The sequence below is a fragment of the Myotis myotis genome, unplaced genomic scaffold, assembly GCF_014108235.1.
Source record: "Myotis myotis isolate mMyoMyo1 unplaced genomic scaffold, mMyoMyo1.p scaffold_m19_p_1, whole genome shotgun sequence".
NCBI classification, from domain to species: Eukaryota; Metazoa; Chordata; class Mammalia; order Chiroptera; family Vespertilionidae; genus Myotis; species Myotis myotis.
This window is the reverse complement of record NW_023416313.1, coordinates 96240735-96253976: the sequence shown is the minus strand read 5'-3', so window position 1 is coordinate 96253976 and position 13242 is coordinate 96240735. Positions and strand designations below refer to the sequence as shown.

At 36.1% G+C, this 13242-nt stretch overlaps 1 protein-coding gene across 2 annotated transcripts in view; it reads left to right on the top strand.

The window, feature by feature from the left end:
- PLXDC2 (plexin domain containing 2) overlaps window positions 1-13242 on the top strand; it is a 412799-nt gene that overhangs the window by 350499 nt on the left and 49058 nt on the right. For both annotated transcript variants that reach the window (XM_036345506.1, XM_036345495.1), the window contains 3 exons: window positions 5455-5515; window positions 7916-8066; window positions 9469-9507. In XM_036345506.1, the coding sequence (XP_036201399.1) occupies window positions 5455-5515; window positions 7916-8066; window positions 9469-9507 (251 nt within the window). The remainder of the gene's footprint in view (window positions 1-5454; window positions 5516-7915; window positions 8067-9468; window positions 9508-13242) is intronic.

The window sequence follows — 13242 nt, the reverse complement described above, 5'->3', positions numbered from 1 at the left end:
AGTGTGTGACGTTAAAGTTGTAAATACTTCATCACAAGGGAAATTAGTCAAGTACTCTGAAAGTGTTTTCACTCTTAATGTGGTGTACAGGAAGATATTACAATAAGTTTAATCAATTTATCAGTCATTGTTTGTATCAATGTTTTTATTTCATGTCTTTGTTGTTGTTATATCATGTTGTTAATGTTTATTTATTAATAAATTTATATATTATTTTCATATAAATTTTACTAATTTTCTTTCATCTCTGACACTTCTATTATAGAGAAAGGGCAAATAGCAGTATTAAAATATTTCCTCTAATTAATTCCATTTTAATGTGCACGAATTCATGTACCAGGCTACTAATATACATATATATATATATATATATATATATATATATATATATGTATTTTCACTCTAATATACATACATACATATATATATGTATTTTCACTCTATTTCCATCGCCTGAATATATTACCCTTATAAAATGTCATTTCTGAAATTCTTTCTACAAAACAGATATGTTAGAGATTTGAAGAGGTTTACACTTTAATCTCTTGACTGGATAGATACTTCAAGCTATTGTTTGTTTTCTAGGCTGCCTAATTTAATAGGGTTCGCTTAACATGGTCCCTGGAGGCCTTTGAAATCAACATCCCATTGAAAGTGAGAGGAGAATAGTACAATTAATTTGAAGTATAGCTCTCTATCCATTTGTTTTGGAATTAGGTAAGAGTGAGAAGAAGGAAATAACTTCTTCCAAAAAACATTAGAAACATCAAAGTTAGGATACATATTAAATAGATGTGTAAAGTTAAATATGTATTAAATAAACATATTTAAGTCAGTTTTTGAGAAATATTTACAAGACCATATAATCTCTGCCTTATTTATAAATATTGAATAAAGATTTGTCCCATATTTGAGAGCAACTTTGATATTCCCTCATAAGATTTTATAATACTAACTAGAGGCTCGATGCATGAAATTCATGCAAGAGAGTAGGCCTTCCTTCCCCCGGCTGCCAGCACCGGCTTCCCTCTGGCACCCGGGACCCGGGCTTCCCTCAGGTCCTGGTTTCATCAGGAATGATGTCCGGTCTAATTAGTATATTACCCTTTTATTATTATAGATTCCCAGATATGATGATAAAGTATATTTCACATTAATATGATACACAATTAATTCCTAAACATTTTCCAAAATACTGCTCATATCATGGAAATCTCACTGATTCATTTTCAACAATTGTCGACCTTACCACATGTACACTGCAAAGTCATGACCGAGGCATGAACAACAGCTGCTACTGACTAAATGCTGACTATGGAGCAAGCTCTAACTTTAATCTTTACATAACCTCTCCCACCTCATTTTGCAGATGAGGAAACAAGATTAGATAGGAAACATAACTCCCTAAGATCACACACCTGTTTTGTGCCCAAGCCAAAATTCCGGCTCAAGCAGCTGAACTCCAAATCCTCACTGAACCATGTTCTCCTCGAGGTCTTGTTAAGATAAGCTCGAACACAACCAATTATAGTGTAATAGATACTAGCACTTGACATTGGGTTGATATTGAGGGCACTGAGAAAGGGTTGCTAACCCTTCTGGATGGGAAGAAAGTAGACGCTTCTTGGAGTAGATAAGCTTCAGTTCAATTGGGTTTACTGATTAGAAACAGGGAAGGTATTCTAGGCACAAGTAACAGCAGGTTCAAAGTCAGAGACCTCAAAGAGCACAGCACATACAGGGAGGGGCACTAAGGGGCATAAGAACAGGTTGCAGTGATGGGCGGAGGAGTGGGAAGGGGCCTGCTATGGGGACATATAGGATGGGATGTCAGTGGTTCTCAGATTTCAGTGTGGTAAGGATTATGTGGGATGACTATTTACAATGAAAATTGCTGAACCCAAATTCATCAGAGAATCTTTCTTATACAGATGTACCCAGGAATTTAGTGTAACAGGAATACTAGATGATTACAATGTAGAATAGTCTGTTTGCTAACAGTGTTAAAAATGTCTGGAAATTGCTTTGCTGGTGTGGCTCAGTGGTCGAGTATCAACGTATGAAACAGAAGGTCACGGTTCGATTCCTGGTCAGGATACATGCTCTGGTTGTGAGCTCAATCCCCAGTTGGGGGCATGTGGGAGGCAGCTGATCAGTGATTCTCTCTCATCATTGATGTTTCTACCTCTCTCTCCTTTTCCTTTCCTCTCTGAAATCAATAAAAGTATATTTTTTAAATGTCTGGAAATCAATATGCCGGAGCATGGCATTGTTAATGTCTCTGTGTTTTAGAAAAAACGACAACACAGCAGCTCAGTGGAGAGAGGAAGTTGATCTCAAAAGTGATTTTTGGTTTGTTTTGAATTCAGAAATAACATGAAGGTGGTTTTTCTTAATAATTTATAGCATACACACACTCTTTTGTTTATAATTGCTTTTGGGTGCTATTTAGATTATATTAGGTTATAAAAAATGCTTAAAAAGCAGCATTCAGTTGTGTTAATATTTGTTATTATGTTTTTTTTAAAATATATTTTATTGATTTTTTACATAGAGGAAGGGAGAGAGATAGAGAGTCAGAAACATCAATGAGAGAGAAACATCGATCAGCCGCCTCCTGCACATCTCCTACTGGGGATGTGCCCGCAACCCAGGTACATGCCCTTGACCGGAATCGAACCTGGGACCCCTCAGTCCGCAGGCCGACGCTCTATCCACTGAGCCAAACCGGTTTCGGCAGATATTTGTTATTGTTGTTAATCTTTACCCAAGGAAGATTTTTAGAGAGTGTGGAAGGAAGGGAGAGAGAGAGAGAGAGAGAGAGAGAGAGAGAGAGAGAGAGAGAGAGATCGAGAGATCCATTGGTTATGTGACCTTGACCAAATCAAACCTGAGACCTTTTAGTCCATGGGCCTAAGCTCTATCCACGGAGCCAGATCGGCTGCGGCAGTTGTGTTAATTTCTAAGGCGCTGTAAGCTACAGAATGCATGAGCTTTTCAAACCAAATCTTATTGGTGTTTGCCATTGTTAATCCTTCCTACCCTAGCAATTAGTAAACTGCAGATCAATTAATAGAGAATCAATTGTGAATAAATGAATAAATTGCTTAATTGAATCACATATTTTCAGTAGAACCTAATTTCACATATATAACTGGGGGGACCATCTAATAAATCAAGCAAAAATGCAGTGCTTCTGTACTTTTCCCTGGGATTGATTTAACCATTTAAAGAACTAATTACTTAAGATAAAATTTCAGTTGACTTATAAATTTAAGATTTACTACAATCTTGTAATAAAATAAGGTAAAAGTTGTTATTTGCCATTGTCTTTGAATACATTTGCCATACAGTATGTAAAAACAAACTTCATTTTAAAGTGATCTATTCCACTTAATTATTTGTAGTCAGGTGGCTCCCCAAAATATTGTTATTGTAAAAAATCAATCTATCCCCACCTTGCAAAACACAATGTCAGTATGTATATTTTTCAGTACTTAAACAAACTTGACAGGCAAAAAGAATAGGAGGGAACAACCATCTAACTCAAGTGGAATTAAATAGACTCTAACTGTTAGATTTTCTTTGCATAACCAGAGATGGCCTTGACCAACTGGGGATTCTCAAAGTTAGCGTGCCGGGTCACACACTGATATTTATTCCACACTTATTCTCATTCAACACAGATGGTAGGCATAAAATAGCTGAGCTCCAATGAATCATGTCTGGGCAGAATGATAGATATGGTGTGTTTTTTTTATGTTGACAGTAGAGTTGTTTTCACATTCCACTTGAATTAAATTATGCTCATTCATGCCATAGTGCATAATCTCTGGCAAAGATTCTTAGAAAAAGTCATCATGTGGACCCACTGCAAAACAAGTGGGAAAGAATAGTAGCACTATAAGCCCTATAAGGAAATTTAAGACAAAAGTTGAATAGTCTTCATTTATTTTTTAAAAATATTTAAATATCTTTAGGTTAACATTTATTAGATGGATTCATATATATTGTATGTAAATTACTATATAGATATTAAATTCAGGAGCAATTTAAGTCTTTAATTTTAATAAACTGACAAAAATACTTTGAATTTCTAATAAGAAAATAAAATCATGTGTCAGCCATACTAGGTATGATCATATATGACACTGGCCATAACTTTAAAATGTTAACAATCAAGTTTGGTAAATAAGCACATGACATTTTGTATAAAGAAGAAAAGTTACATAGTAAAGTAAGATGTGATCAATAGCAATTATGAAACTTTATCAGAATGGGCTCTGGAGAGTAATTTTTGTGTTGCTTTAAAAAAAAAAAAAATCAATGGGCTGTAGCTAGAGGGCAGAAAATTATTCCAGTCGAGGAAGAAAGAGTGAACAAAATCTTACTAGCCCAGTGCTTGCTCAAGTGGCCATTTTAGATATGACCTAATCATAGTGTTAGGGATTCCCAAGAACACACTCAGATTGAATGACTCAGTAGAAGGACTCACAGAACTCAGAAAAGGTGTTATACCCCAGGCTGCCATTTTCTATAGCCAAAGGATAGAGATGAAAATCAGCAAAGGCGAAAGGCACTGAGGGCAGAGTCCAGACGAGAAGCTTCCGGTTGTCCTCTTCCAGTGCAGCCGTTACAGGCAGCACTTCTTCCCCCAGCAACAGTTTGTGAACACACAGCATGTTCTGCCAACTGAGGAAACTCATCCAAGTCTTGGTGCCCAGGGTTGTTATGGAGGGTCAGTCACGTAGGTATGAAATTCTCCACTAACCTTATCTCTAGTCTTCAGCCCCCACAGAGTTCAAGCTGATAGAGCATGGCCCAGCGCTCCAGGTGAATAAAACAGACATTCACCACAAATCATCTTGTTAGCATAAACTATCTTGCATTTATCCAACAGGATAGTCCACAGGCTTTATCTCCCAAGGGCCGGTTATTTCTTTGGAATGTGTGGGTTGAACACCCCGGACCTGATGCGTTAACCCTTTACAATACAGTAGCGTTTGTATGACTATGAGTCTCAAATTTTAAAACTTAAAAAAAAACAAATAAAAAGATCTGATATTCTGAAAAAAATGACACCTGCAAAATATTTTTTCTATATCCACTTGTTTGGATGATGAGAACAGAAATGAGGAAAACCAGCTTCTCAGAATAGCAACTGGTCTTACCTTTGGGTTGGGAGCCCAGTGTCCTGCACAGTGGAGTGGGCCTCAGGGGGGTCATTTGTAGCCATGTTTGACCCAATCGGATGACCACCTGGGAGTGAGTTGTTCCCCAGAACACTGTTAATACTTTATGGCTGCTCCAATCAACAGGTCTGCAGAAGAAAGCCTGTTGTGCTAAACTGAAAATTTGAGAATTACCTACTTACCGATCTTTTCCTTTTCATTCTTGCTCCTCACTCTGCACCCTTACTTCTTTTTCTGAACTGCAATGTGGTCTTCTCTGAAGATGTTCCAGTGGCTTTGATCGTCATCGCCAGGACTGGGTGGACAGTGGATGCCCTGAAGAGGTACACATGTTCTTTATTATGACAAGATTCAGGGAAACACGCTGTCATAGATAGATGCTATAACTTAATGAAAATGCTTTCTCATTTGGTAAAAGTAGACAGCAGTTATTGAGTCCCTTATAGGTACCAGACTTGGGGTTTTACTTGTAAATCTTTGCGTGTATTTTCTCAATTTATTCTTATACCCATTCTGTGAGGTAGGAGCTGTTATTGCCCCCATAGTACCAAGAGGAGAAGAGGGAGGGGTGAGGGGAAACGGTGGGGAGGGATGTAGTGAGGGTATCCAGAGTTGGGTATGTGGATAGGGAATAATAGAACCAGGATTTGAATTTCTATGAGCAAAGGATAGTTCTCTTAAACACTTGCTTGCTGCTTTTCTAAGATCTAGGAAGTCATTTTTCATATTTTTCCACTCAAATTATAAAGCCAGTGGTATGAAGGAAAAGATTGATTGCAGCAAATTGGACTGATATAAGTTAAAAATGATATAACGTAGAAACAGTAACTCCCAGGCGAACGTGATGGAGACAATGATGCAATGAAGCAATTCATATAAACTTGCACAGTTGCAGAGGCAATTTGAACCTGTTCAACAGTTTTCTAGTGGATTGCACTTACATCGCCATTTCAGGGTCACATAAAGATATTCTGTAAAAGAAATCTATGTACAAAGAAAATCATGTTTCTTCACCCTTTAAGTTTTAGGGTATGAATTTTGAATAAAAACAATGAACAGCTACACCATTTTTCTTATCAGTTAAGCAAATCCTGTCAAAGAGCTACTTCAAGGAAGAATGCTGATTTGTAAAGAAAAGGAATTCTTGCTGGCGGCTCTTTTATTTAAGAAATAAAAGATGAGTCCATGAGATAAAAATGGGAGAAGCATTATGGGACTGGGGTTTTTAAGTAGGTTGAAGAGGGTTTGAAATTTATACTTAGGGTAATGGGAGAAGAGGTTAGCAAAGCAGGCCATTGTTGCCAAGCAGCCTAAAAGACACTGTTGAGGATACAAGAGGTGAGTTCTCAGACCTCCCTGTGGGGGGCTGTGTGGTTTTCCTCCGGCTGTGCCTGAGCAGTCAAGGAAAAGATAGATTTCTTTAAAAACAACAACACCAATGATATTCAGTATTGATGATTTTCTGTAAAGGTGATGTGGAAAGAAGAATAAGGTAAAGATGCATGATATTATTGAAAAAGAAGTTGATGATGCCCCGGCAGGTTTAGCTCAGTGGATGGAGTGTCAGCCTGCAGACTCAAGGGTCCCAGGTTCGATTCCAGTCAAGGGCATGTACCTCGGTTGTGGGCACATCCCCAGTGGGGAGTGTGCAGGAGGCAGCTGATCGATATTTCTCTCTCATCAATGTTTCTAGCTCTCTATTCCTCTCCCTTCCTCTCTGTAAAAAAATCAATAAAATATATAAAAACAAAGAAAAAGAAGTTGATGTGATAGAAAAAAAAAGAATACATAAAGGAAGACAATAACTCTATGTAATCACAGGATAAGAAGAATTTGAGTGAACAGGTACATAGATTAGCTGAAAGTAGAGTAACTGGAGTTATTATTTCAGAAGTAAAGTATTTTCAACTGCAGAAAAGGTCCAGGATATGGAGATATTTTTGATATTTATTATATATATTTAAATGCCATTTAACAAAGAAAAATCAACCAAAAAAATGAGTTCACATGTCACCTCTGACACGCGTGTCATAGGTTCGCCATCACTGGTATAGGATTTATTTTCATAGACTATAAGTGAAAAATACAGCATGTACCTTTCCCTGGTGTCCCCAGTAAAGCTCTGCTAGGGAAATGATAGGTTAAGTGATAAATGAGGGTTGCTCAATCATTCACATGAGTGGTGTCAATATTTCACAAAGGGAAACACATTTTAAATACCCATTCAATCTGTGGGGGATTCTTGTTAAAATAGTAGTAGTATGGAGCAGTCATCAAATTTTTAGAATTTGTCATTATCAGTTTGATATGGAGAGAATGCATTTTTCTTCACATACCTAAGTATGTTTTAAACCTTATCTTCATGCACATGTTTTTCTTCTTGTATAACCTTTTCCTTTTTGACATCATGTCTTTTACACATATACTGATATAAAATTTAGAGCAAGATTAACAGCAGTATTATGTAAACAGAAAGGTTATCAGCAGAAAATGATGAAATTCAAATTTCCAAAGATGGAAGTGCTTTTTTACATCCAATTTATTCTCTCGTCTATTTTACATACTTTGTAAATTAACAAATCCCTAAATACAGTCCTGTAAAAAAGTGAAGCCCTCATGTTGATTCGAGAGTCTTTTGTGATTTACAGACCAATTTCTTAGATGCAATTTTAAATAACATATGATCACTCTTAAATTGCTTTCCCATTTGTTTCTCTTATTAGTCAAAAGAGAAGATGTGTGAGACTGTGGAGCCAGTGGAAAGTTCTTCTCAGACCACCACAACCATGCAAGCAACTACTGTACTATTTAGGTTCTTAACAACAACCAGAAGAGCAGCAACGTCCCAGCCGCCCACCAGCCTGCCCACAGAAGGTGCAAACTCAGGGTGTGACATGGACTGGAGTTGTTCTCTAGAGGGAATTTTTATTTTATTTTTTTAGCAAACCGGATTTCTAAAGGGGAAAAGACAAAATTATTATGGAATGAAAATATGTGCTGGGATTCTTTTAATGTACTTTGCCTTTCAATCGTGGCTTACTTGTCCTCCCTAGAAAAGAAGTATAGACTTCCTCTCGTATTGCTAAACTTTGAAGTAACTGAATTCCACATTTTAGACACAGGATATGAAGGCAAATTTATATAAAATATGCATTGACTTTGGATTCTGAACAATACGTAATTCTACTCATCTGCAATTCTAATATTCGCCTGAACACAATCAATATAATATGTTGGTCCATACCCTGTAGAGGGCACTATAAATGTCACAGAAATTATCCGTGGGAAACATCGCCTCTGCCAGGGAAGAGAGACATGCCAGAGCCCATTAATGCACGGATACAATTCACTGGGGGGAGGGGAATATTAGTCAAAGTTTGTGAATATTCTGGATGGTACCACTAAAGAGAAATGTGAGACTAGTTCGCCAAAAGTAAGCTTTGAGGGGAGAAAAATGGTCTCAGTTCTTTACTGTACTAAACCTTGCTTTCACTTGAATAGGGAATTAAACTTGAAGCCTTTGCTTTTCATTGAAATTTACTTGGATATCAAAAATTAACTGGAATAAAGTAATAGTGAGGAAGAGGACAACTATTAAACACATTTATTTAGATATTTAACACCAATGTTATATTTATTTTAATCCAAATTATTTAGGTTGAATATAGCCTGTGAAAATATTTTTCCAATTTGAATCCTACCCTGTGAAATATTCCTACAATTTGAATCCTACCCTATAAAATAAAATATAACCACTGAAATAAAAATGTATGATCTACATTTTGTCCATTAAAGTCAAGATATTTTTCATGTGAAGTTGGATATATTGATTAGCAATGAATAAGCATTTAATTTTTGAAGTTAAATTTGTAAATATTGGCAAATCATTACTACAATTAATTTGAAATTTTCTTGATCTTAATTTTTAATGAGAAAAAAAGTCATACTATAAAGTCTTATTACAATTACTCATTTTTGAAAATTAAAAATACATGTATTTTAGGTTACATTTATAACAATGTACTTTTCTCACAGATCTTAAGAATTATATAATACTCAATTAAGTCTTGATTTCATGAAGAAATTTTAGTACTACATCGTGTAAGCTAGGACTTGCTCTCATTGAACAAGAAATTAACTTACTAAAGTGTTAAAATCTATTCACATTATCATTAAAACATTAGTATCATTAAAACATTACTGTACAATTATTGCTCCTGAGATTTATGTACTTTTAATGTTTTTCTGTTGTAATGACTTTGAGTTTCTCTTTCAGATGATACCAAGATAGCACTGCATCTAAAAGATAATGGAGGTAGGAATTAACACTTTTTCTCTTGTATACATATATTTTGGATACTAATCCATTTCATTCATTTTAATCCAAGAAAGGACTTTGGAGCTTCTAAATAAAGAGTGAGGTTACATTTCACTTTCTGTTGGTATTTTACAAGAGAAGAATTTAATGTGTTGGCTTGAAAAGTAAAATGGTTTCAAGAGTAGAAAGAAATTCCAGTCCTTCTACTATGAAAACTACAAGGCACAAATGACCAATGAAAACTGTGTATTCTGTGCTTCAGTGTTTGGTGTATGTAGTATTGGGATAATAGCAAGGATTAAGATGGAGAGGATTAAGGCTAATACACCCGGCACATCTTCTATTCATTGTTGCTCAGTTCAGGCGTGGGGAACCTTTTTTTCTGCCAAGGGCCATTTGGATATTTATAACATCATTCTCAGGCCATTCAAAATTATCAGCTTAAAAATTAGCCTGCTATATTTGGCCAAATATTTAATTAATTCACCCCTAATGCCACGGTGGGGCCAGACCAAATGATTTTGAGGGCCTTATAAAGCCTGCGGGCTGGCCGTTCTCCACCCCTGCTCTGATTCTTGATTTAATTGCGTATGTGATTTTCTACCCAGAGCAGGTATTAAGTTCAATTGTGTGTGCTTTTCTCTCACTAAATTGAATATTCAATATCCTTTTTAAATAAAATTAAGAAATAAAACAATGTGGCAATATATTGTGTTAAGCCTTTTTATCTTTTATCTGAAGCAAAACACAAAAATTAAATATGCAAGAGAACATTTATCTAGAGCATACTTAAAGTGTGTCTAAGATAATTTAGAAATATCTGTAATGGTACTTGAAAATTTGAGGAAGAAAGATTTTACCAAAACAAGGCTGTAAAAAATATTGACTAAAATTTTAAAAATAGTTTTTTCCTTATTAGACTTTGTTAGCTCATTGTGTTTCTTTATCATAGTATACTGGATCTTAAAAGAGATTCTTTATTAGTAACTGTTTATTCAGCTCAGGAAAAGAGTCTCCTCCTCTTCTTAGCAGCATCTATTATGTAAATGTGGCCTGCTGTAATATTGATCTAGACACAGTTTTACTTGTGTAGCCCCAGGTGATTTTGTGAGTATGTCAAAATTGTTAGGATATTTTTCTCTATAACCATACAGACGGCTCCTAAATTACTTAGTCTAGGTTAAGTTGCAAATATATCTATGTTTTCTTAAGTATGTGTACAGTGACCTAATATATATATATATATATATATATATATATATATATATATATACATATATATATTTACTAGAGGCCTGGTGCACGGAATCCGTACACTCGGGGGATCCCTCTGCCCAGCCTGCACCCTCTCGCAGTCCAGGAGCCTTCGGGGGATGTCTGACTGATGGCTTCGTGCTGCCCCAGAAGCAGGAGAGACTCCCACCATAGCTGCTGCACTGAGCCCTCCTTCTGGCTGAGCAGTGCTTCCCCTGTGGGAGCGCACTGACCACCAGGGGGCAGCTCCTGCATTGAGCGTCTGCCTCCTGGTGGTCAGTATGTGTCATAGTGACCAGTCGTTCCATTGTTTGGTTGATTTGCATATAAGCCTTTTATTATATAGGATATTTCATATCGGTTTATTTACATACAAAGTAAGCTACTTATCCTCTTTATATTTGTCATTATTATATCAGTTGTCCATTGTCTTGCTTCTATATCAGTGTTATTTCATTTATTTTTTACTCATTGTTGTATTAATGGAGTAAATGGACAGCTTTACAGCTGACCATTTGCAAACTATATACTATTGAGAAATAAATTTAAATCTTAGTGTTTAAAGGAACTCTAGCATTCTCTCAGTTCAGGATTTTTCAAAGTGGGATGTTAGTAAATCCCATGTGAGTATAAATCCTAATGTTGGGAGTACCTCATTTGAGGAAGATGTGTAGCATGAGATGACTGATATCGAGGAGGGCTCCCAAGGGGCTTCTGTTGTATTTGTAACATTTAAATCTACATAGGGGTAGTGGTGACATGCTTGTGTATTTTAATACTCTCTATGCTCTCTTTTCTCTTCTTTTTTAAATAAAATATTCTATAATGCTATCAGAATAAACAAAAGATTCCTATGTTTAAATAGGTGTGAGGTACTCTGGGTGAGAGAAAAATGAAAGTGGTTTGGGCTGGAGAATCGTTCAGGGCCTTTAATGTTCATTTGCTCATTCATTTTCATGTATTCCTGCTGAACACTGCTCATGGGGAGGCATTGTTGCAGGCTTGGGGCTATGGCAGAGACCAAAACTTAGACAAGTTCTTTGCTTTCAGAGAGCATGTATTCTAAGGAAACTGAGATGGTAATAAAGATAGAGCAGCTAGCATTTTTCATTTGGTCATAAAATCTTTTTATAAGTAGCATCTCATAGACTCCATTTTTTGTCAAGCACACATTGAGAAATAGGTTCCTAGAATATTGCCAATTATTCCAAAGACATTCCTTAGTATTGTTTAAAGCAGCAAGGAATCATAAAACTGGAGATGTTTTTAATTCAGGACATTAGAACTACCTTATGACAGTGAGAAACAAAGTTAAGTAAGTTCGAACATTTAAATGGAGGCCTTTTTCACTTTTTGTTCTGCTAGAACAGTGTACTTGGATTTCCAGGTGATACTGAGATCATTGATATGCAGCAGGTGTCCATCAGAATTTTAAAATATCACAATGAGAGTTCAATGATGTCTGTTTACTGGAACTCTCTTCATCTCTAGGGTTGTTTATAAAATTGTTTTCCTAAAATACGGTTAGAGCAGACTAGCCTGATCAGTATTAAGATAAATTTTCTTTCAAAACAGTGTTTAATAAAAATCACATATTATGTTTTATAGCATCTCCATCAGGATAGCATGCTAGCATTGCTTTTTATTTTATGGAATATGGAGATGCAGGAAGAGTTGCCAATTTAAATCTAACTTCATTAGTTAATTAAATGTGTTGAAAAAAAGAGCTCAGAATTGTTTTCTCCATCACCCTCCAGCTTAACATTTTGCAAAATTGAGCTAATAATAAAAAGGAAGCCTGATTTAAATGTTTTCTCACATTTATTGAGAATTTTTTAATGCAAGCTAATACATTTTTGTAAATTGCTATATATTGTTGCAAAGACATTTAGCACCTTTTAGTTCTTGATTGAACTTTCTAGTTTAGCCAAAGAACATATACAGGCGTAACCCATAGATACAGATAACAGCGTGGTAATGGCCAGAGGGAAGGGAGAGTGAGGACTGGGTGGAGGAGAATAAGGGAGGGAACATCTGTAAGAATATCAACAACTAAAATAAAGAAAAAAAGTCTTTTAAGTTAGAGGTCTGCACTTTTCTGGAAAAGTAGTCAATATGGAGCTAGAAACCAATGACTGTCTTTACCTATCTCATCCATAGGTGTGAGACTACCTTGGCTCTGAGTGTTTCTAGGACATGTCTGTGGTTAAAGTAGCTGATTTTCTTCGTGGAATCCACAGCTGACACGATTATACGTTCACTTTCCAGGAGTTGTCTTTCATCTTTGATATCAAAGCATAAATTACCTCTGAGCAGCTAGACCCCAAAAGCACACACAGAGTTTCCCATTGACAGGGCCCACACTGAGTTACAGGCGGCCAAATCGCTCCTGGTGAATCTCCCATTGTGCATTGAGTTTCCTGCTACCTCTAGAACAGGTCTAGGCAGAGCCTCTGGAAGTTTCAGACTAGTGCTTTG